The 22,511-nt window shown below is 39.8% G+C and overlaps 1 protein-coding gene across 1 annotated transcript in view; it reads right to left on the bottom strand.

The window, feature by feature from the left end:
• SLC13A1 (solute carrier family 13 (sodium/sulfate symporter), member 1) overlaps nt 1-22,511 on the bottom strand; it is an 85,431-nt gene that overhangs the window by 60,353 nt on the left and 2,567 nt on the right. The window contains exons 2-7 of the mRNA XM_006901801.1: nt 22,391-22,466; nt 21,670-21,848; nt 5,496-5,632; nt 3,233-3,420; nt 2,226-2,283; nt 2,096-2,144 (exon numbers count right to left, since the gene is read on the bottom strand). Of these exons, the coding sequence (XP_006901863.1) occupies nt 2,096-2,144; nt 2,226-2,283; nt 3,233-3,420; nt 5,496-5,632; nt 21,670-21,848; nt 22,391-22,466 (687 nt within the window). The remainder of the gene's footprint in view (nt 1-2,095; nt 2,145-2,225; nt 2,284-3,232; nt 3,421-5,495; nt 5,633-21,669; nt 21,849-22,390; nt 22,467-22,511) is intronic.

Genomic DNA, 22,511 nt, shown 5'->3' with positions numbered 1-22,511 from the left:
TTGGCCATCTGAATGTCTTCCTTGGTGAAGTGTCTGTTCATATCCTGTGCCCATTTTTCAATTGGATTGTTCACCTTTATCTTCTTGTGGTGCTCAAGTATTTTAAAATGTCTAGATATAAGTCCCTTATCTGACATCTTTATCAATTCTTCATATATTAACTCAGTTATGAATATCATTAAATATTTATCCAGCCTCCACCCTCAGCTCAGACAATGGAATTTGGTGGATGCTAATACAAAGGCACAAAGTGCATGTGACCTTCACTCATGACACCTGTCCTTCTCTGCTGGTGCGCTCTCTCATCCTTCCAGATTCACATGGCCTTACTGCAGATGGCCTCTGTAAGACACCCAGAGTAAGCTGGTGGCTGCTTCTTTTGAAAGGTGTGGGCTCTGTCCATGCCTTTGTTATGCTGTTTATGTCACACTTATTAGTCTAAGCCCATCTTCTCCCAAGACTCCTCGTTGCTTACCGGGTCTAGACCTTTGCATCAAGAGATCCCTTTATCCATCCTAAGGAGGCTCTGGCGGCTTAGTGGCTGGAAGCTGCACTGCATTCCCAAAGACATGCGATTCAAATCCATCAGCTGCTCTGTGGGAGAAGGATGCGCAATCTCCTCCTGTGCCGTTTACTGCCTCTAAAACCCACTGGAGGGGCAGCTACAAGTCGTTTCTGACCTGATGACATACAACACCAACAACAATACCCATCCTAAGGTAAAACTGGATACTAAGTCAATTTGGAGAGTCTTGAATCAAATTTATGCATTATGCCAGGAGACAGAATTTCCAAAGACAATCACAGGGAAGTCTCTGAGTGTCGCTAAACTCCTTCTATTTAGACCTGCCGATTTCAAAACACATATAAAAGATCGTTTCCAATGTGCTCTCTACAGCTCTGCTAGTTCTTAGGGAGAGGCATAGCTGACCCAAGAGTGGCACCTCTTTGGCAGTTTAAATTCCCCCAGTTGCGTCAGAGAAGAAAGATGAGCAAACTCCTCACAAGTGATTTACAGTCTCTGAAAACCCACTGGAGGGTCAGCTATCAATTGGTTCCAAATATACAATAATGAGAATTTTTTTTAATGTTCTCTTTGTTTTATACCTGACAAACTGTTGACTATATTTTTTAAGAATTACTTCTTCTCATTTCTAAAGAGAATGATACTTTCATAACAATGTATGCAAGTCTTGTTCTTAAAACCGCTTAATGCATACTTGCAGCTAATGGTAAAAAAATTCCTCTGTGTTTGTTTTCTCCTTACCTATAAAGTGCTCTTCCCTGTAAGATTTCTGTAAACAATAGAGTGGTTGTGTTGTTGTTTTCTGGTTCTTTTCTTCTTCTCTTTTGTGTTGTATGATAACGCCTTATACACTAAGGAAGAAACACATGTCCCACTTGCCTGTTTGTAATGCCTTGGTTACCATGGTGCCACATGGGATTATTTTTTGTAGTGGTCTCTAGATATGTCGGCCTCAGTGCAATCTAGTGTTTTCAAATATATTGATTTATATGGAGGACATGGATTTTATGAGACAGTCTGCAAAGGTCTGGTTTCTTTCTTTTACTGTCCAGAAGAACTACTGAAATAATTTCCCAGCCTACATTTGATCACAGAAACTTATAAGGACTTGAAGTGATTTTAACCCCCCAGTAGCAAAAGCAACACTTAAGATGACTGTATGTGTAACAACGCAAAGGGGAGTCTCTCCAAGTTCATAACCTGGAAGAAATGGAGAGGCTCCCAAGGAAAAGGGGGCTCTTTGGCCGGCAACGCTTTTAACAAGAAAATCAAACACCATCTTAAAGAATTGTGATTCTTTAAGCCAGAGATGCTAACTGCCACTACTTAAACCTGAGCAGGAGATGAAAATTGTAGGACTAATTTTCAGAGCCTAAAAGAATTCTTATCACAATATTTTTTTAGTTTATCCTTAAAGACTTTAAAAAAATCCCATTTTGACTTAGAAAAAAAAATAAAATTGATGGACAAGAAAGCAGAGTAACATGACTTTAAACTGCACACCGATCTAACTTCATCTCTCATACGATTTCATGTACAATGATTTAGAAAGAACAAAATTCAATGTACCTTTTCCAATTCCAGCTTGCTTGAATTTTTCCCTGCATCAGTACAGTATCTGAAAAATGAATGGACCCAGTTTATAATTTTGTCAAATTGCAATTTGGAAAATCCTAATCAAAATGTCAATATTCTTTACCCTGGAACTGGTTTTGTTTTCTCTGTCTTTTCATTTGTTTCCTGTCCAGTAACACTTTCTGCAAAACATTAAATACAAGGAAAATTATTTCAATCAGAGGTCATCTCTGCGTGTGTGTGTGTGTGTGTGTAAGCAGTACCAGAAGATGAAAATAAATTCAGGGAGGATAGAAGAATTGACACATTTGAGCTGTGGTGCAGGAGAAGAGTATTGAACGTACCATGGACTGCCAAGAAAACAAACAGATTCCTTAGAGAGGATTAAACCAGGCTGCTCCTTGGAGGCAAGGATTCTGGGGCTTCGTCTGACATACTTTGGACATGTTGTAAGGAGAGACAGGTCTGTAGAGAGGGACATCATGCTGGGCAGAGTAGAGGGACAGCGCAGGAGGGGAAGACCCTCTATGAGGTGGACTGATTGGGGTACTCGGGATGGGTATGTCAGAGACAATGCGATTGGCACAGGATAGAGCACGGTTTAGGGCTGTTGTACATAGGGTCGCTATGAGTCGCAAACAGCTCGACGGCACGTAAGAACAACAACATTCACATTCATTTTAACAACACAGTTTATAAATGCAGCCTACAATGCCACTAATGCATGAGAGCAGTGCTGCAGAGCCAGAAGTTACCACAGTAGAAATCTGGAATGCCGTCCAAATACAACGAAGGCATTAAAGATGGCCAATATTAGGCACAGGGGTCATTCCAGGATGGGAAAAATAACCCAAAAATCTACCGATAAAGGCCTGAGAATTTCATTAGAGGGGTAGAGGATGATAAAATCATCTTTTCTCTTGTTTCCAGAGTATGTAAATTCAACCATTAATTAAAAGGGAAATACTTATGCAGCATACTTTTCTTACATAAATACTAGAAAACGGAGAGAAAAAGATATGAAATCACTTCATGGATGCTCATGTAGAAATTAGCCAAGGATTTCTGTGTTTGTTCCTAGGGCCCACATGACTAGATCCCACTGTGGTCATCTCTCTCTGTACACGATACCATCGGTTTCCAGTCCATGGTTGATCACGCCATTGAAGTAAGTCATCTGAGTGGCCTCGACCTCGGCCTCCGCTTTGATGATCTGCTGTGCCACCGCCTCTACGATGGGCATCACCATGGCGGCGGTAGAGGTGTTGCTGAGCCACATAGACAGGAAGGCCGTGCTGCTCATGAAACCCAGCGTGAGCCTGAAAGGAGAGAGCCTTCAGTACGGAGCTGCGCTTGCTGGGTTAACCAGCTCTGTGTTACTTTAAAGGATGTGGTCTGTGAGTTGGGGCATTTTTTTAATACTCCAAATATTGCCAAAGTTTTTGTAGAAACCCAGGCACGCATGTAGGCGTGCAGTTCTGAGAGATGTGTCTTCTCATAACAATCATGCTCAGAAAATGGAAAACTATGGAAATTATAACCAAACCTCAAGATGCTGTGTGGTATAAATCTAACATCACGCCAATATTGCAGTACTCTTTTAGAAAGTACCATTTACTCTGTAAATGGTCAGCTATGGCTCCAGTCCAACTCTACGGTACACAACAACTTCTATTATGCATAAAATAATTCTCCTTTAAAAAGAATATGTTGTTGTTGTTACGTGCCATCGAATCACCTGGGACTCATATAATATACCTAAGGTTGTCTGACTTTAAGCCGTATTTATAAACTTTCAAAATCACACTAAAGTACAGAAGCACATTTTTCCATCAAGAATCACTGGTGGAATCCTCTAATAACATTTAAAAGATATCTAAAATTACTATTCCACACTATGAGTTGAGACCTCAGATAAGTTGACTATTTTCTACATGTGAAAAAGATATAAATAAAAACTTGTTAAAAATTAATCTAAATAAACGAAAATGATTCTTACTACAAAGGAAACTGAAACCATTTAAAGTTATTGGCAGGACTTGAAAACCTGCTATAAATTAAAGTTGGGACAGAGATAAAGCTTCTATGTGATGAAAAATGGTCTAAATTGAAAAGCCTTTTAGTCACATAATGGACAGGAATGCCGTGTCCCTGTGTCACACATTACCCACATCAGGTGAGCGAACAAGCCAGCAGAGGGTCAAGGCAAAGGAACATATTTCCACCACACCTCCAGAAGCCAGGAACACCGGGACATTTTAAGGGTAAAGTGCTCTCAAACAAATAGACATTTTGAAATTTTTAAGTAACACAGATGAACAGAAACCATTTGTCTCATCTGAGTCACTTAATTTCCTTTTTTCTCTTTAGCAAAACAAGTCATTCCATAAATGATAAACACAGATGTGGCTGCATGCTAGAATGAACTGTGCCGTGGCATGCAGTACATTTTTCTCATTTTCAAAGAAAGATGAGAAAGGAAAGACTAGATCTTTAAAGGCATAATGTCATTATGAAAAGGATTAACTCTAGTTTCCTTGACCTCACATCATTGTTCTTGCAAAAGGTAGCCTATGTAGAGAAAATCAAAACAACTGGTGAAAAATATATAGCCTTCCTTTTTCAGTAGGAGTGAATAAGCCAGATCAATTCATTCACACTTTATGGGTGCTGTTGCTGTTAGGTGCCGTTGAGTCGTAGAGGACTCATAGCGACTCTATGAACGAAAGGCCTGAGCACTGTTCATAGAGTTTCTGGAGGCAAGCCATTTCGGAAGTGAATATCACTCCTGAGTCCAGGCTTGTTTTAATCGGGAAGCTCCAGCAAACACTGTTCACCACGGGTAACTTTATGGATAAGATATCTTAATTGATCATTTCCCTTTGTGATAGTTGATTTTAAAGAGAACAATGTTCCCGCTGGACTTTTTCTGTCTACTTCTGTATTTTGTCAGGCATCTCTTTGTCTTTGGTACTTAACATCCTTCATGGTGATCAAGGGTGCTCTTACACAAGTCTTGAATATATAATCAGCCCAAACAATAAGAAATGGCTGAAATATACTCTGAAGACTATATCTCTCTTGTCTGTTGAGGTTCAGGGCTACTCTCAGCTGTGACTCCTAAGGTGTTTGAAAGGTCAGAAAGTCATGTGTACTCATTCCATTCTCCCTGTAATTAAGCCTGCAGTGAAAGGAAAGTTGTTTCGGTTCAATTTTCTTCCTACAACTCAAGCACACTTTGGTATCACTTTCATTTTGCAGAGGAAACAAAAAAGGCATGAATTATACCAAGTTAAAAATAATTCCCTAGATGTGCATTACTTCTTTGGCTATTTGTTCTACAAGAAATGGTATGTTCAGAATGTAAACCAGGAGTAATAAACACAACTCTTACCATGCTGGATCCACACCCACCATCATCACCATTCTCAGGGCAATTCTTTTGTGCAAATTCCATTTCTCAATGGATGTTGCTAAACAGATAACTCCAATTAACAGTAGGTGAAAATCTTTGAAATAGGCAGAGGCCACCTGAAATGACAATCAAACTCATGACTATTTGCGTGGTGGAGGAAAGAACGCCATTGCATATGAAACACATTAGTACACTGCTCTTGACTTTGACCTTCAATTGCATTATCTATGTTGTTGAGAGAAACACATGAGATTGCATACAAATTTGAGGATGCTTTATATTCCCACCAAGAGAAAGCATTATCAAGGAAAAATATACAGAACAAAGAGGACACAAATACTGTCTTTTTTTAATTTTTTTAATTTTTTTTATTATTAAATTTTATTAGTTTTAATGAAAATTTACAGAGATTTTGGGTTTTCACTCATTCATTGAAATACTGTCTTTTTGAATAGCTGACTAAGGTCAGGCAAAGGCTTTTTATGCCTTCATTTTTGGTATCTATAAACTTAGGTGAATTGGCTTATCATCTTAGGATGGAATGAAATTTACTGTGATTTGGAAAAGTCCTGAGTAAAGACTCAAACCATTATTTTCTTCACGACCCATGATGCCATAACCACAGTTATAATCCTTCATATGTAGAACTTTTTTTTAATTTATAAATTCTTATAAAAGAAATACTTTTAAGTGGGGGATGCCGTTTTTAGCTAACACTTTTCACACAGCTTGAACAACCATTTCCAGTACTATTTCCCAATTAACACTCTGACATATATTTGAGTGTGTAAATTTTCTAAGAAAGGTTTTTGTGTTCAAGTAGTTTTGAGAAACATATCATTTTTTTCATACTAATATATTATTTCCTCTCCTAAGAAACTGTAAAATGTCACTGTTTATTTTACGCCTCACAAAGAGGCAAAACCCCTTCGTCCAAAACCTTAATCACAAATATCTTATTAAAAAAAAAAATGAGATAAGAACTCTGACAGTAGGCTGGTAACGGAAAGGCTAGCAGTTTGAATCCCGCAGTGAGGGGGGAAGATGTGGCAGTTGGCTGTCTTGTGCCCTCCAGGGGATTAGAACATACAGCTCTTCCATCATCCATGACAGAAAGATAAAGATGGCTCCTCCTATTATCAATTTCAGTTTTGAGGAATCCCAGTGGAGGGTTGCCATGGGTTGAAATTGGCATGACAACAGTGGGTTTGATTGGGTTTTGGTTTTACAGACACAGAGGGATTTCCACATTGGATTTCTGTTGTATCAGCAGATCATCATGCTGTCTGCCTTGACGTCACTGGATGGGTTCCAACCACCTACCTTTTGATTAGAAGCTGAACGCTTAACCATAATATCAACTGTACCATTCAGTGTTTTTACTATAGCTTACTAAGCTTGATTTAGTTCCAGTAAAAGTTTAAAAAAATATGATTACCTATTAAATAAAAAATTGAGCAGTACAGAATCACTGGCAATAAGAAAGAGCTAAATCAAAACCACAATGAGATATTATCTCACTCCAGTAGCAGTAGCAAAGTTTAACAGGACAGTAAGTAAGAAAAGTTGGAGACGATAGGAACTCTTATACATTGTTGATGGGATTGTAAAATGGTACAACCACTCTGGAAGGCAGTTTGGTGTTTTCTCAAAAAGCTGAACATAGAAATTCCATATGACCCGGCTATTCCATTCCATTGGTTGGAATATACCCTGAGAAAATGAGAACTGAGACACTACCTGAGATTTGTATATTAATGCTCATAGCAGCATTATTCACCATCACAAAAACATGGAAACAGCCCAAATATCCAACCACAATCAAATGATTGAGAAATTATGGTGCCATCACATGATGGAATACTACACAGCATGCAGGAGTAATGATTTTGTAAATTACTACCTAACTTGGGAGTCTCTGGAGAGCATTATGCTAAGTGAACTAACTCAGCCTCATAAGGACAAATACTGTTTAAGACCATATTATTGTAGAACATATATGAGGATCTAAGATGAAAGGGGAAGAGAAAAGTGGTGAGGAGGGATACGGGTAGAGTGGGGTCGAGAGTGGGGTTAATCATAAGATTCTAGAGTCTGATGGGTGAAGGGAGGGGTGGGTAAAGGAGATGAGAAAGATCCAATGTGTAAAACAGCGTATATTAACTTTGTAAGTAAATCAGTATAAAATAAACATTTTATTAAAAAAAATTGAACAGCAGAGCTCTGGTGGCCTACTGGCAAGAAGCTGTACTGCAATCCCAGAGGTAAGCGGTTCAAATCCACCAGATGCTCTGCTGGAGAAGGAGGCGCTGTATCCTCCTGTACCAGTCAGATTCAATTTGACAGTACACACAAAAAATAATATAAAATTTAAAAAAATTTAATAGTAGACACCCTTATGTTCTATGAACTGTAAGTGCATTATGTTTTTTGAAGTCTATATTATCTCTTTATAATTTATACTAATTGAGTAAGGGGAAAAGAATCACATCAATTTCTTTATTATCTTATGGATTGTAGCACAGCTTCTTGCCACTAGGCCACCAGAGGTCCTCAGTACTGAATGCAGAAGAAGGATGGGCAATCTCCTCCCATGTGATTAACTGCCTCTGAAAACCCACCAGAGGTTCAGCTATGGGCCTGTTCTGACCCAACGGTACACAGCAACAAAACTGAATGAGCCTCAGCCACGCACCAGAGACCCCTATCGGATGAATACACATCTGACATGGTTTTCTCTGGTATTTTACTGAATTGCACATCTCTTTAATTCTTCAAGTGTAATTAGGTTCCAGGGATCATGTTCTCACTGCATCAACCCTATAAATAACAAGAAGGAAAAATATCTTTGTCCTCTCCCAACCTCTCAGTCTCCAGCGTTGCAGGCATCATGTGAATCCCTCTCATTGAGGACTTTCCTCTTGTGCACTGACCCTCCGCTTTACCAAACTTGATGGCTTTGTCCAGGACTGGACTCTCCTCATCACAAGGCCAAAGCATGTAAAGCAAAATTCCACCATCTTTGCGTCTAAGGAACACGTTGGCTACACTTTTTCCAAGACAGGTTTGTTTGTACTATTGAGGGTCCAGAGTGTATTCAGTATTCTGTACCAACACTACCATTCAACGTCAAAATTCTTCTTTAGTCATTGTCCACCTTTTACGTATACATATGACAGTTGAAACTGCCATTGCTTTGCTTAAGTAAACATCAATCTTTAAAGTAAGACCCTTTAAAGAGGTCACAGGTGACAGATCAGATTTTCTCATTGCAACAGATCATTTCATTTGTTGACTCTTGTTTCCATGGGTGTTCATTGTGGATCCAAGTAAAATAAAGCCCAAAATAAATAGGTGATATTACTTTTCCATATCACAAAGTCCTGCTTGGTTTTTATATATCTGTTACATTATGCAAATATTCATTTTACTAGTGCTTGTCTACCCTCACTATTAGACTATTTATTACACGAGGATCAGTGCTCACCACCACCACGAATAGGTACTCCTACTACCATATGGTATGTTGTTTGTTAAGTGGCTTAGAGTTGGGTACAAGTGAAAGCCACTCTCTTAATAATAGATCTGAATGTTGTCCTCCATCCTTATCATCCATGAACCATTTGAGTCCATTGCTGCAGACACCATATCAATTAATCTCATTGAGGATCTTCTTCCTCTTCACTGGCCTTCCACCTTGCCAAGTACGATGGCCCTTTCCACGGAATATCTTCTAACAGTATGCCTAAAGTATATGGGATGAAGCTTCTCCATCTTTGTATCCAAGAAACATTCGGGTTACACGTTTTCCAACAAATATCCATTTATTCTTTGAATAACTCATGGAATATTCGGCAGCTTTCTCCAACACCACAGCTCAAATGCATCTATTCTTCTGCTGGCTGAACCCTTACTCTTTCACGACTCATAGTAATTAAGAGGGTTTTAAGTGCTTGTTTATCTAGAAATTTCAGTTTCACTCAACAATTTCTGTATAGGTGGTTCAGTGATGCTGGTTGGTTACATTTCCCACAACAGGCTAATATTCTCATTATTTCTAGTATCATCTTTGCATGAAAATAATTGCTTTACTGTTTAGTCCTCTCTCTTTGTCTCTCTGGTTCAAACTCTCTCTTTTTTTAATCTGTCTCCCTCTCTTTCATCCTCTTACTATTTCTCATTTTATTGTAGATCCTTAGACCAGTCTGAGTTTCTCTGCCCTCTTTTTCCTTCTTCTGCAGTGCTTTACTTACCCTTCTTTTTCACATAAAGTTGGTTATTAGTTTCTACATCTTGTTAAAGAATGCTATTGGGCTTTGGATTGAGATAGCACTGTATCTCTAGATTGCGATAGCACTGTATCTCTAGATTGCTTTTGATAATATTGACGTTTTCACAATATTAAGTTTTCCTATCCATGAGCATGGTTTTTCCATTTATGTAGATATTGTTTTGCTTCTTAATTTTTTTCTGTTTTCTTTATATGGGTGTTTATGTCTCTAGATAGACTTATTATTAAATAATTTTTGTTTGGGAGACTATTTTAAATGGTATTATTTTCCTGATTTACTTTTCTAAGTTCGCTTTGTTGGTATAGAGGAATTCAATTGATTTTTCTTTTTACATTGATATAAGATCCTGCTATTTTTTTCAATCCTTCTATCTACCAACTTCCGGTAGCTTACTTGTGGATTTGTGGGGATTTGATATGCATATGAGGAGAGACCGGTCCTTGGAGAAGGACATCATGCTTGGGAGGGTGGAGGGACAGCGCAGGAGAGGAAGGCCCTCTATGAGGTGGACTGATTCAGTGACTGGGGTAATGGGGATGGGAGTGTCAGAGACGGTGCAATTGACACAGGACAGAGCGGAGTTTAGGGCTGTTGTACACAGGGTCGCTATGAGTCACAGGCGACTCGACGGCACATAACAACAGCAACAACATGGTATAGAGGCAAAGAACTGCGCTACAATCCTAAAGGCATGCAGTTTGAATTCACCTGCTGCTTTCTGGGAGAAGAATGAGCAATCTCTCCCCAGGCAATTAAGTGCCTCTGAAAACACAATGGAGGGTTAACTATGGGTCAGTTTCAATTCTGTAGTACATGATCATATAATCTGCAAATAGAGATAGTTTCATCCCTTCCTTAGTAATTTGAATACCCTTTCTTTTCTTTCCTTACCCTATTGCTCTTGCTAGGATTCCCAGTACAGTTTTAAATGACAATCATGCTAAAAGGGCATCCTTGTCTAGTTCCTATTCTCATGGTAAATGCTTTCGAGTTCTTGCCATTGAGAATAATGCTGGTCGTAGGTTTTGTAGAATGTCTTATTATGTTGGAACATGCTCCTTCTACTCTTATTTTTGCTGAGGATTTTTATCAGGAATAGTTGGTGAACTTTATCAAATATCTTTTCTGCATTGAAGATAATCAGGCTCCGAGCTTCACGCTGCGTGAGAAACGAGGCAGAGTGGATGTTATTATCAGGTCATTTGTACTCTCAAGAAGGGTAGTCCTCGTCCCTTTAAGCATGGCACAGGACATGGTATGCCGCTGACCCTCAAGACCCCAGCAGAGGTGGCTGTGTATGGGTGGCAGGTGCCCTCAACGTCAGTAACTGAAAAAAGTGTCACTAGTCCATGAGCCTCTGGTACAGGCAACTGCGTGTAGGAGTGGACATTCTCATCCTGCAGAACCCTGATACTGATGAGCAGGCAAAGGGGCTGATCCCCAGGTCTCCTGAGTGAATGTCTAAGCCAGTGGCTGGACACTATTAGTCTGTGGGCCCCTGTCTCAGGTGGTGAGGATGTAATGGACACCATCAGATCATGATCACATGCAGAGAGGGTTGAGGGGGTGAGGGGCACCACAAGTCTGTGAGTTTCCAGCAAAGGGGGGCTTGGGGAGAAGTGCAGTGGGTGAGGTGAGTCTATTGTTTAACTTTGATGGGGAGAGGAGAACTCTTGCCTGAATGTGGACGCAGAATCGTCGTATCCTAGCTGCACCGTGGAACACTGCTTTCTTGTCTCCATACAGCTGTATTGTGCAGGTACAGTGACACGCATGACTCTCCGTGTCTGTTGTTGATATGCAGTCTGTTCTTCCATAAGCTACTCAGTCCATTTATTTGGCCTTGCCTTTAACACGCAGGGTCCCCAGGCTGTCAACTATATATAAATCACTTAGTTCCTTGGATCTTTGGGGTAAGATGTTACTGTAAGACATCTGACTACTGCACCATCTTGGATAACATCCTTAATGCTTACTCTTTTTACTCTTTTTTTCCCTTTTAAAATAATAATTCTATCATTCATATACATTGTGTTTCATGCAGGTACATTATGTTCCATAATCTTTCATTTACATTATATTTCATTCATATATATTGTGAGTTGTTTGCCACCCACCCCGTGAAATCACCCCATCAATTGCTTTTGTGAAAGCATGTAAGCTAATTACTTGTGTTATGACCAATCTCCCCCTTTTAGAAAGCCAACTGCTGACTTGCCATCCTTACAAATCAGTACTTTGAGAGAACCCGCTGAAAGATCCCTTTTGCTGAAAGATGCTCTTCTCAACTTGGAAACTTTAAGCATCTCCTTCCCTAAACAAAATCCAGTCCAGAGCAAGCCATCACGTTGCAGCAGCAGACCCCAGGTTCAAGCAGGGATCTTCTTCTTTTCATCTGGTGGGGTTGTGGTCAACTCATCCCTGAGCCATCCCTGGTTAAATGTAAACGGACATCAGCTGCACTCAGGACTCCACACTTCTCCCTGCATTCCTGACCTTCCTAGCTCAGACCTACCTCCCACATGGAGCCACGTCAACAAGCCAGGGCTCCTCATGACTCCCTGCTCCTCAAGCCAACAACCCTTCCTTACTCATCCATATATCTGTGCCTACTACATGGGCAGGGCTAAAGGAACACGTCCAAGCTCAGCCTGTTTCTCTGTTGTTGTATTTCTCCAATTTCCACTCCTGTGGCTCCAGGTGATTGCTAAGAATGAGCATAATTCAACTTCAACACTTGGAAGTGGGCTCTGACGGGCACCAACTTTACCCAGAAGCCAACTAGTTTGTTCCTTATAAGAAAACAATCTCTATCTTCTTTTCTTTCTCCTCTCTTTTCCCACTTGCCTTTCTTTTAAAAGTGAATCCCTTCAATCAAAAGTTCAATGTGGGTCCACAAATACATTCAAAGGTAAATCTCAGAGTGCTGAGTGGGACTTATTTTTGCCCCTCCCTATTTCAAGCCCCTGTCTCTCAGATTGGTTAATTTCAGCCTATGTCAAATATTCTTCTAGGTGGTATACCACTGGTCTGTGCATTGCCGTACAGAAGTAACTTGTGGTTGCTGAGAAGCTGAACACTGTGACAATGATGTGCCAAATGTGATAATGGTCAACCATGGTGGAGAGTGTTTGGTGGAGCTCCCCGATTAAAACAAGCTTGGAAGCAGGAGTCGCATCCACTTCTGAAATGGCTTGCCTCGGGAAACTCTATGGAGTTTCGACTTGGGGAAACGACCAAAGTTATACAAATGTTCGGGTCTTTCATTCATAGGGTTGCTATGAGTCGTCTAACAACTTGACAGCACTTAATAACAACAACAACTTCAAAAAATCAAGGTGTTATTATTGCAAATGTTAATATTCTACATAGTGCTGTTTCAGTCTTTCTGCTTTATTTACCTGATGGGTGTATCTTACAGATTCAACTTTTATCTCTATGTGACTAAAATAATGCTTAAGTCATAGGGTGCACTCAGCACATATTTGTTGAATGAATACTGACACATCAAGATCTTTCTACCCAGACAGATAAGCCTACTGAGTTCCAGAATAATTTATTCAACTTAAGATTTCCTTCTCATTCTTCATACTTCAAATATGTTCTTCCTCCAGTATAGTATGCTGTAGTGAATAAGAATCTTACCTATTAAATTGACTAAGTGAAAAAAACTTAAGAATTGGCTATAATTTTTATTCTCTTTATATCTGTACCTATTATCAATTTGTATTCATTCTAGTTTTTCTGTATCTTTTAAATGCTCCTCTTTTATTATTATTACAATTACCCTCATCATCACCATATACTTATTACCTTAACTAACTATACTCTTCCCCGTGTTTCACCTTGTTATTGTATGATCTGCCCATTTCTGATCTAACATACACCACTATCATAGAAACCTTAGAAAATGCAAATATTATCACATTTTAAGATTTCCTTACTCCTTAAAAGCTCTGGTGGCCTAGTAGTAAGAAGTTGTGCTGCAATGTCAAAGGTATGCCGTTTGAATCCACGAGATGTTCTGTGAGAGAAAAGAGGAGAATTCTTACCCCCCCTCCCCCCCCTGCAACTTACTGCCTCTGATACCAACTAGAGGGTCAACAATGAGTCAGTTCCAACTCAGTAGCACACAAGAACAATAACACAATCCTTAAAGGAGCATTGACGATGTAGTATGTAGCATGCTGAAGTCCTCATGGAAAGGTTGGAGGTTTGAAACCACTAGACAGTCTCCTCCTGTAAATATTTACAGTTTCTGAGACCACAGGGAAGTTTATCATTACTCAGATATGACTCTACGGGAGTGGGCTTGATTTTTGGTATAAAACCCTTTTGACTTCTTAGGTGATGAAATATAGCAATAAATTAGGAAACAGCCCAAATGCCTATCAACAAATGGATTAAGAAATTGTGGTACAGTCACACCATGAAATACTATGCAGCACTAAGGGACAACAGTTTTGTAAAATACTGTATAACAAGGGAGAATGTAGAGAATATGATGCTGAATGAATTAACTCAGTCTTATAAGGGCAAATGCTACATAAGGCTGTTATTTTAAAAACAGAAGAATAACTAGTAAGATGTGTATAAATGTCCAAAAGTGGAAAGGGGCAAAGGGAAAGGGTGAAAGAGGTCTGTAAAAGGTTAAGAGTGGAAATCACTAAGACAGCAGAGTTTAGTGGACAGATAGAGAGTAGAGGAATAGAAAAGATTCAATGCAGACCCAAAATGACAGGGTTATAACATGGTTCAATGGTAATTAATTCTATAAAATACAATGAATGTGAATGATTGTATGCAACGCAATGTACGTGATTGTATGAAGCACAATGTACAAGAAGGAAACACAACGTAAATTATTGTATGCAAACCAGTAAAAAAAATTTTAAAAAGGAAAAAGCAGATTTCAGTTTTGTAAACCATTTGATCCTTACCTCAATTATCCTCAATCTGTCCCTGTAGCACAAAAACACTGACAATAGGAAAAGAAATTATTAAAAGTTGTGTTCCAATAAAACTTTATTTTAAAAATATTTGATATCAAGCTATATTCTTCTGTAAGGCCCATTGTGTAAAAACTTTTAATAGGCTATGCAAATGAAGTATAAAATATGGTCCAATTGTCTAAATTAAAGGAATTGATGGCCAAACTTAAGGAGGATTTTGTCCATTCTCTGTTTTCTGTTGTGTGGCCAATTCTTTGAGTTTTGTTAGCACATTTGTGGAAGAACATTAGCTCCAAGTTGATGTTTTCACTTTTCGCTGACTTGTCTAGAAGGTAATGGGAGCAAGAACTGTTGATTTGTATTATAAATGACACTTACAAATATAACTATTTCTGAGGCAAATTGATGTGTCAAAATTCCTAATGAATCTGAAATCTATTTCAAGACTGAGATAGTTATGTTTTTGTCTCAAAATGAGATTTCATTTAAAAAATATGGGATTTTGCAAACCAAACACCTGGGTTCTCTCTTAGGTGTGTATTGGAATAGTTGAGTAACATTTCTGCAAGTCACTATACCCAACAGTAGAAGTTAAACATTATCTTACATTGTGTTTGTGAATGAAACTAAACGGTTCCTAAGAAGTGCTTTGCAAATGACTACACATATGAATACAATCTACCTAGGATGATATGTCGACTTGATAGTAGTATATAACAACAACCACAACAGAGCATCTATATTTTTTAATATTTATTTATGCTTTGCTGCCTAATCCAGTGATTAAATTGTGCTTTCTTAATAGCTGACCTATCATTACAGTTGACATATCTATCTGATCCTTGTCTCATCTTTGAAACCTTTGCTTTACTCGCCCTTCAGAACTCACACTCTCCTTGTTTGCCTCCTATCTCTGTAACCTTTCCTCCTCGGTGTTCTTTGCTGCTATTTTATCCTCTCAATGATCTCTCCTTCCTGCTGTACTCATCCAGAAGCCAATTATTTGTCTTTTGCTTCTCTATCTTCTTCACCTTTAAAGCTTAGGGCTTTAAATATTATCTACCTGCTGATGACTCTCAACTGTCTATCTCTGGCTCAGCTATCTCATGTGAACTCTGGACTCATGTGTATCCACCTGCCTGCTTAACATCTTCACTCACCTGCCTAATCAGTGTTTCAGACTTAGTTGTCCCGCACTGAACTTCAGCTCTCAGCTCTCTCTTACAATAAATCTATTGCACTCATGTTGTTGTTAGGTGCCAGTGGGGCAACTCTTACCAAGAGTGACTCTTTGTGCAACAGATCAAAACATTGCCTGATTGGTGCAGTCACGGTGTGAATCCATCTCCTTCTAAGTCTTTCTCAACTTCATTTACCATCAATTTTTCCAAACATGATACCTTTTTTAAAGGACCAGCCTTGCAATGAAGGATTTAAGATTTGAAAATGTACCAAGAGGCTGAAATGATAGTCCATCAAAACGCATTTTAACTAAAAATATTAAACTAATAAGAGTGCTTCATACTAAATTGTCACCATTCTTTCACAAAAAATGACTTGATTTCATTGTTAAAATACTTTTTAAAATATTTTTAAAAAATACATCTTCAGAGGAATTCTCATTCCCTATTTGCAGAGAAGAGGACAAAAGTCCCTATTATTAATGAACATAATCAAGATTGCACAAATGATTAATGGCAAGCGTCAAATTTTAAGATCACATCTCCTGACTAACAGAATCTAGCTCGTCCCATAATATCCTCTAGCTTTGGTCAACTATTTACTAGTAAGAGGTCAGATGCCTTCTCCAGAGAGATCACAAGATTGAAAAATAGTAGTTGTGAGTTCTGTGTGGGTTTTTTTATGTTGTTGTTTTTCGTTTTCGTTTTCCTAACTAAAGTCCAAAGGGCTTTCATTTCTGTTAGGTTAGCTCTGTGGAAACAACCACATAAAGCGTAAGACAAAATAAGGCTGATATGAGAAAGGACATGAGAGTCTCCCTTCACTTTTCAATAGAGTCTCTGAAAAGTGATCTATTCAGTTTTATCAGTCCACAAATATTTAGAAGATTATTTGTCACAGTGAGTGCTTAGTATGTGGAAAAATTTTCTATTTATAATCTCATCTTTGTCATTGGAAAAGCTAGAGTTAGTTCTAGGACAAGATGATGGTGTTGATGGAGATGGTGAGAGGTTGAGGATAGGAATTGAGTTCAGAAAACCATGTAGGCTGGAGTTGAGAAGACTGTAGGAGTATATATTTATTTTCAAATCTGGAGAACCTTGAACATACCATGGAAAACAAATAGGTTTGTCTTGGAGAGGGTGAAACCAAGTTTCTCCTTAGAGGTTAGGATTTTGAAGCTCTGTCACACATACTTTGGGCACATGACCAGGAGAGACTGGTCCTTGGAGAAGGACATCATGCTTGGAAGAGTGAAAGGACAGCGCAGGAGAGGAAGACTCCAGATGAGATGGATTGACAGAGTAACTGGGGCACTGAGTGTTGGTGTATTGGAATTAGTGAGACTGGCTCAGGACAGGGCAGGGTTCAGGGCTGCTGAACGTAGGGTTACTATGGGTCACAAGTGACTTGACAACACATACCCATAACAACAGAGAACATCATGATGAGGAAGAAATATGAGGTTCATTTGAAGAATTTTAGAATTAGGAAAAAAGTCTAATGATGTAAAGTGACTGAATCTCAGATTTGGATGTTTCTGGAAACACTTGCAAAAATGGGTCCAATTAGTCACTTTAGAATTAAAATGACTCAGAAATGACTTAAATTTCCTTAAGAAAGATGGGGAATTCACACATATTAAGCACTTCTAGCATGACCTCATCTGCAAGGGATACTCTGAAGAGGATTCCACCCCTGCCCAATGTGGGAGCTGAACCAGAAGTGCTCCCTTCTTAGTTGAAGAGCCTGTTGCTATTATGTGACACTGAGTCTTCTTTGACTTATAATGACCCTGTGTACAGCACATGAAATCCCTGTGATTCTGCCTACCTGCCCAATGACCCGGATGCATTAATCTCTCAGCTGCCTCTCTTTTGAGGTCTAGCCCACATAGCTGGACCTCCCAGCCTCCGTGAGCACTCGAGCCATTTCCTTGAAATAATATATATTCATTCTCATATTCTCTCTCTCTCTCTCTGTGTGTGTGTGTGTGTGTGTGTGTGTGTGTCTCCAGCTGCAAATAATGTGCTATCCTAAAAGTCTAACCACTTCAGTGCTTCAAATCCACCAGCTCCTCAGAATAAAGATGGGAAATCCCCTCCAATGAGAGATGTATAGCTTCATTATTATAGATATATACAGAGACAGTGTGCATTGGAACCAAAGGTGATAAAGCTCCTCTCACAAACTTCAGGCATGTTGCTAAGAGAAGCTATTCTTTGGGAACAGATATCATTCTTGGAAAGGTGGAGGGATGGCAAAGGAGAAGAAGACCTTCACCCGGGTGGGTTGACACAGTGACACTACAATGGGCTTGAATGTGTTGAAGATGATGAGGATGGCAAAGGTTGAGATCTGTTGTTCACAGGACTGCTACGGGTCATACTCTATTCAACAGCACCTACCACCACCACCCGCTGCACACATACACACGTAATATTTCATTGTGTTGGCTTCTCTGAAGAGCATAGCCTAAGACAGTATTATACATCAGTGTCCTAAGTGATGTTAATCCTAGTACCATCTAGAATTTTAGCACCTTTAGTTCCTCCCCAGAGATCTGAAAGAGGCAGATATGTCATTGGCAGCCCCATCCAGACAGACATTTCTAGACCCAATCTTTTCTAATTCTTTCTAAGTGTTTCATACTCTCCCAAATCAGCCCATTCAGGCCCTCTAGCTGCAGCTGAGTGATTTCTACTCCAGCCACTTTAAAGTGGTGGTTAAAAGTAAATTTTAGTCCATCATAACAGTCAGACGGGTGATCATTAAAGTTAATTATTCTGAAAGCAGGATCATTAAAGCTACTAGCACAAGGGTTAACAATTTGGGATCCTCTTTTGAGAACTTCTCCACTTTTTGTTTTTATATTCCCCATGGGTAGCATGCTGAAATGTTGGAGTGACTTCTTAAATTCTAAATCTCTGGTTAATGGGACAGTAGAGCTTGGCTTAACATTTAGAGGACCTGAAGTACAGCACTAAACACCATCTATTCTAAACTAGCGAAAGATTAGAAATAAAAAGAATCCAGATTAGGAATGAAAGAGTAAAGTGATAAGAAAAGAACAGAGGGAAGAATCAGAAACTCATTTACTTGGATTTGAACTTCAGAGGGGAGAAAAGTAGACACTTGGAAACAAGGAAGGAGACAATCCTCTTACAAGGAGCCTGGTATGAAGGGGTCAGCTGAAAAGAAAAATCTCCACCCACATGGCAGGATGGATGAGTCTAAAGATAGCAGCCCTGGACCCAGGCAAATGACAGAAGTCCAAAGGTAAGAAATTACAGGGAACGACAATTGAACTGAGTATCTTTCCTGTGAATGAAGCAGCTGCCATGTGCTGGGTGACACAGGACTGTATGGAGATGGGTATTCGGGTTTCAGTGGGTTTTACTCTTTCAATGGGAAGCTGAATCCATCTTCTCCAGACTGCTCCCCTTAGATTGTGCAAAGGTAAGATGGGTTCAATAATGTATACTGCACTGAAACAGAGGAGGGAGAAAACTGTTTAAAAGAGATATATAACTAGGTATTTCTGTCATCACAGGAGACTAGAGCGAGGGCTACATGGTGGAGGGGACCTGGGGGAGGGTTTGTAAAACAATGAAAGAATCCTTTCTTTTACTTTTCCATAATTTTTGACTCATGTACTTATAACTTGTTAGTCAAATTTGTGTCTTCTAGGTTGCAACACCCCAATGATACATCTTCAAGGATATGAACATGTACGGCCAAGCACAATCAATAAGAATGCATCTAAATTCCAAAATCAATCTCCATAATAGTCTATGTGTTTCCTACTGCCAAAGGGGCCCTTTAGAGTAGTGAGAGAAGATCTTCACCCTGAAACCCACAGCGTCCCTTTTCAGCAGGAAGTAGCTAAGAGAATACGCCATCCCCTTTTCCTTATGAATCAGGGTGAAGTCTCTCTCAGGGAGGAGTGATAGGGAATGGCAAAGGACACACCGACAAAGGAGATTAATCAGAACTGACTTTGACAAGCACTGAGGCAATTGGACAATTAAAACAGACATTTGGATGGCGGGGAAGAAGAACAAACTGGGGAGGAGGGTGGAGAGAATGGTGCAGCAATGAAGGAGTGAAAGCCCAGAATCCCTGTGAATGTTCATTGAAACTAATAAAATTTAATAATAAAAAAAAAAGATTGTGCAAAGGTAAGAACCACCTCTCAGCACAAATAAACTCCTCTCAGCAAGAGCAAACCAGAAATGTCCGTGAAAGTTAATTTGACTTCATCTTTTGAAATGACATGTTTCTGGGAGGGAAAAATAAGGGAGGCTATTTCATCATCAAAACAAACCAGGAAAAAAAAAAAGTTTTTCCAACCCTGAGTGAGACCAAGTTCTGCTGAACAGAAAAAAAAACTTGTTCAGGACGATGAAGAGTTGCTCTTTGCAGGGGTGGAAGGCGACATGCACAGACTGTGGCCAAAAAAGGGGACACAAGTGCTCTCCTATGACCAGGCATGAGTCTAGAGGCTGCAGTCGACGACTCTTCCCTGAAGGTGGGCACATGCCCAATCTTACAGGAGAGAAACATCTGGAATTTTGTGGGGTCTTGTTGAGCTTTGCCAACAGGCTGATTGCTCCCTTTCAAAATGTTCCTCTTCAGACTTAGAAGCAGCTACATGTAAACCAATGTTCACTGCAACACCATTCATTATACTCCAAAGATGGAAACAACCCAACTAGTCTTCACTAATTGAATGAGTAGACAAAGTAGAGAGGATTTCAATATGTGTTACTGTGAGCTCTTAGCGACTTGATTCTGATTCATGGCGGAGCTGCTCATGGTAATGACCCCCTTTGGGCTCAAGAGTAAGACTACTTACTCCCTAACGTTTTAGAGCTGGGTGCTTTCAGAAGGAGATTGGCAAAGCTATCTTCTGCAAAACCACTAGTTGGGTTCAAACTAAAGACCTTTCTTCTAGTAGTTGAGCTTAGAGTGGCACCAGCTAGAGTTCTCAGTGGAGTACCAGCTCTTTGAGAAAGACACCTGAGGTGTCAACAAGCCCTTTAACATGGTGAAACCTTGGACATATGCTGAACGTAGTAGGTTGATTACCAGAGACTCAAGACCGTAAGATCTCACTCCTATGGAGTCCCTAAAATAGGTAAACAGACTGAGATCAGACTTTAATAGCAGTTACGAGGGATGAGAAGAAGGGGAAATAGGGGAATTACTGGTCTAGAAGTAGAGGTGCTGTGACAGGGATGGGAAATTTGGTTAAGGGATATTGATGGTAATAGGACAAGTTATTGATGGAATTAATCTCACTGAATTGTGTTTATGGACAACACTGAGTGGGCAAATGTCTCATCTATATATATTTTTAATACCGCCATTTTATTATCTATAAATATTAGGTACTTTTTACTTATAATAAGCTTAAAATGAAACTTGATGCCAAAACTTGAAGGATTGTTATGCAGAAGAGGGAGACTTCATGGTTGGAAAGGATAAAAAGTAGGTTATAGACAAAAATTTTTGTCTCATCTATATTTTTACAACAACTCTCACCAAAACCAAAACTCATTTTGATAAGGCCGGTGGTTTGAATCCACGAGCCACTTGGAAGGAGACTTAGGGGCCATCTCCCGCAGGTAAAGATTTACAGCCTTGGAGACTCAGTGGAGGGGTAACGGAGTGGATGACAGTGGACTTTGGGGATCAATTGTGACAAACACCATTGTGACTTACCTTTTTCGAGGGCATGATCCCAAACAAGGGGAACATTAAGGCCGGCAGCAAAGCAGTGACCGACAGAGGCAGAGCTTCCGTGAGCCAAAGTATGCCAATAACGAAGAGTGTGTACGCACATTGGGCTTCCTGGAAAGGAGAAGGCAGAACGCGGTGAGATATGGAGGCTGGGACAGCACCTTGCAAAGCATAACCACTTTGACCGCATGAAGCCCTGACACAGACTAGATAAGGCATCCTGGCGACCTCTGCACCTTCTAGTGGAACAGAAAGAAATCCTTTCCCACAGGTCCTACCAGCCAAGTTGCGACATGAAAACCAGGAAAGAAAATGCCCAGTCACTAAGCCCCATTCAAATTTCCTCTAAGCAGATAACCATGAATAGTCAATTGTGTTGATCTCAATACACAGAGATGTTTGTGCTCACTTTCATTTGGCCTGTAGACGTGCTCCCAGCTTCCTCAGCGGCAGGGCACACACCTGCCTTGGGTGCTGGGGTGGGTGGGGCGTGGGTGTGGCCACTGCCCACCTGCCTTCTCCTTCTAGCCAACCTGCAAGCAATCAACCAAGGGGGCAAACTTGGTGCAGCACTTTGTCTCTTAGAAAGGGTAGTGCCAAGTTGCATGGCATGGATGCACAAGGCCCCTCCGTGACAGTCCTGTTCAAGAGCCTCTGCCTGGCTTTCCTAGAGACACAGCTGAGGCCCTGGGTTATCCAGGGAGATGCAACAGGAGTGAGACTGTCAGTAGAATGAATTGTTTTCTGTGTATAAAACTGTTGGTGTCTGTCTTAGGGCACTGTTTATTCACGGTTTTTTATATATTTATATAAATATATATACA

Source organism: Elephantulus edwardii, unplaced genomic scaffold, assembly GCF_000299155.1.
Source record: "Elephantulus edwardii isolate Elephantulus edwardi_28Jun2011 unplaced genomic scaffold, EleEdw1.0 scaffold00345, whole genome shotgun sequence".
NCBI lineage: Eukaryota > Metazoa > Chordata > Mammalia > Macroscelidea > Macroscelididae > Elephantulus > Elephantulus edwardii.
Note: the sequence above shows the minus strand (reverse complement) of the source record. Positions and strands in the feature narration are given on the sequence as shown.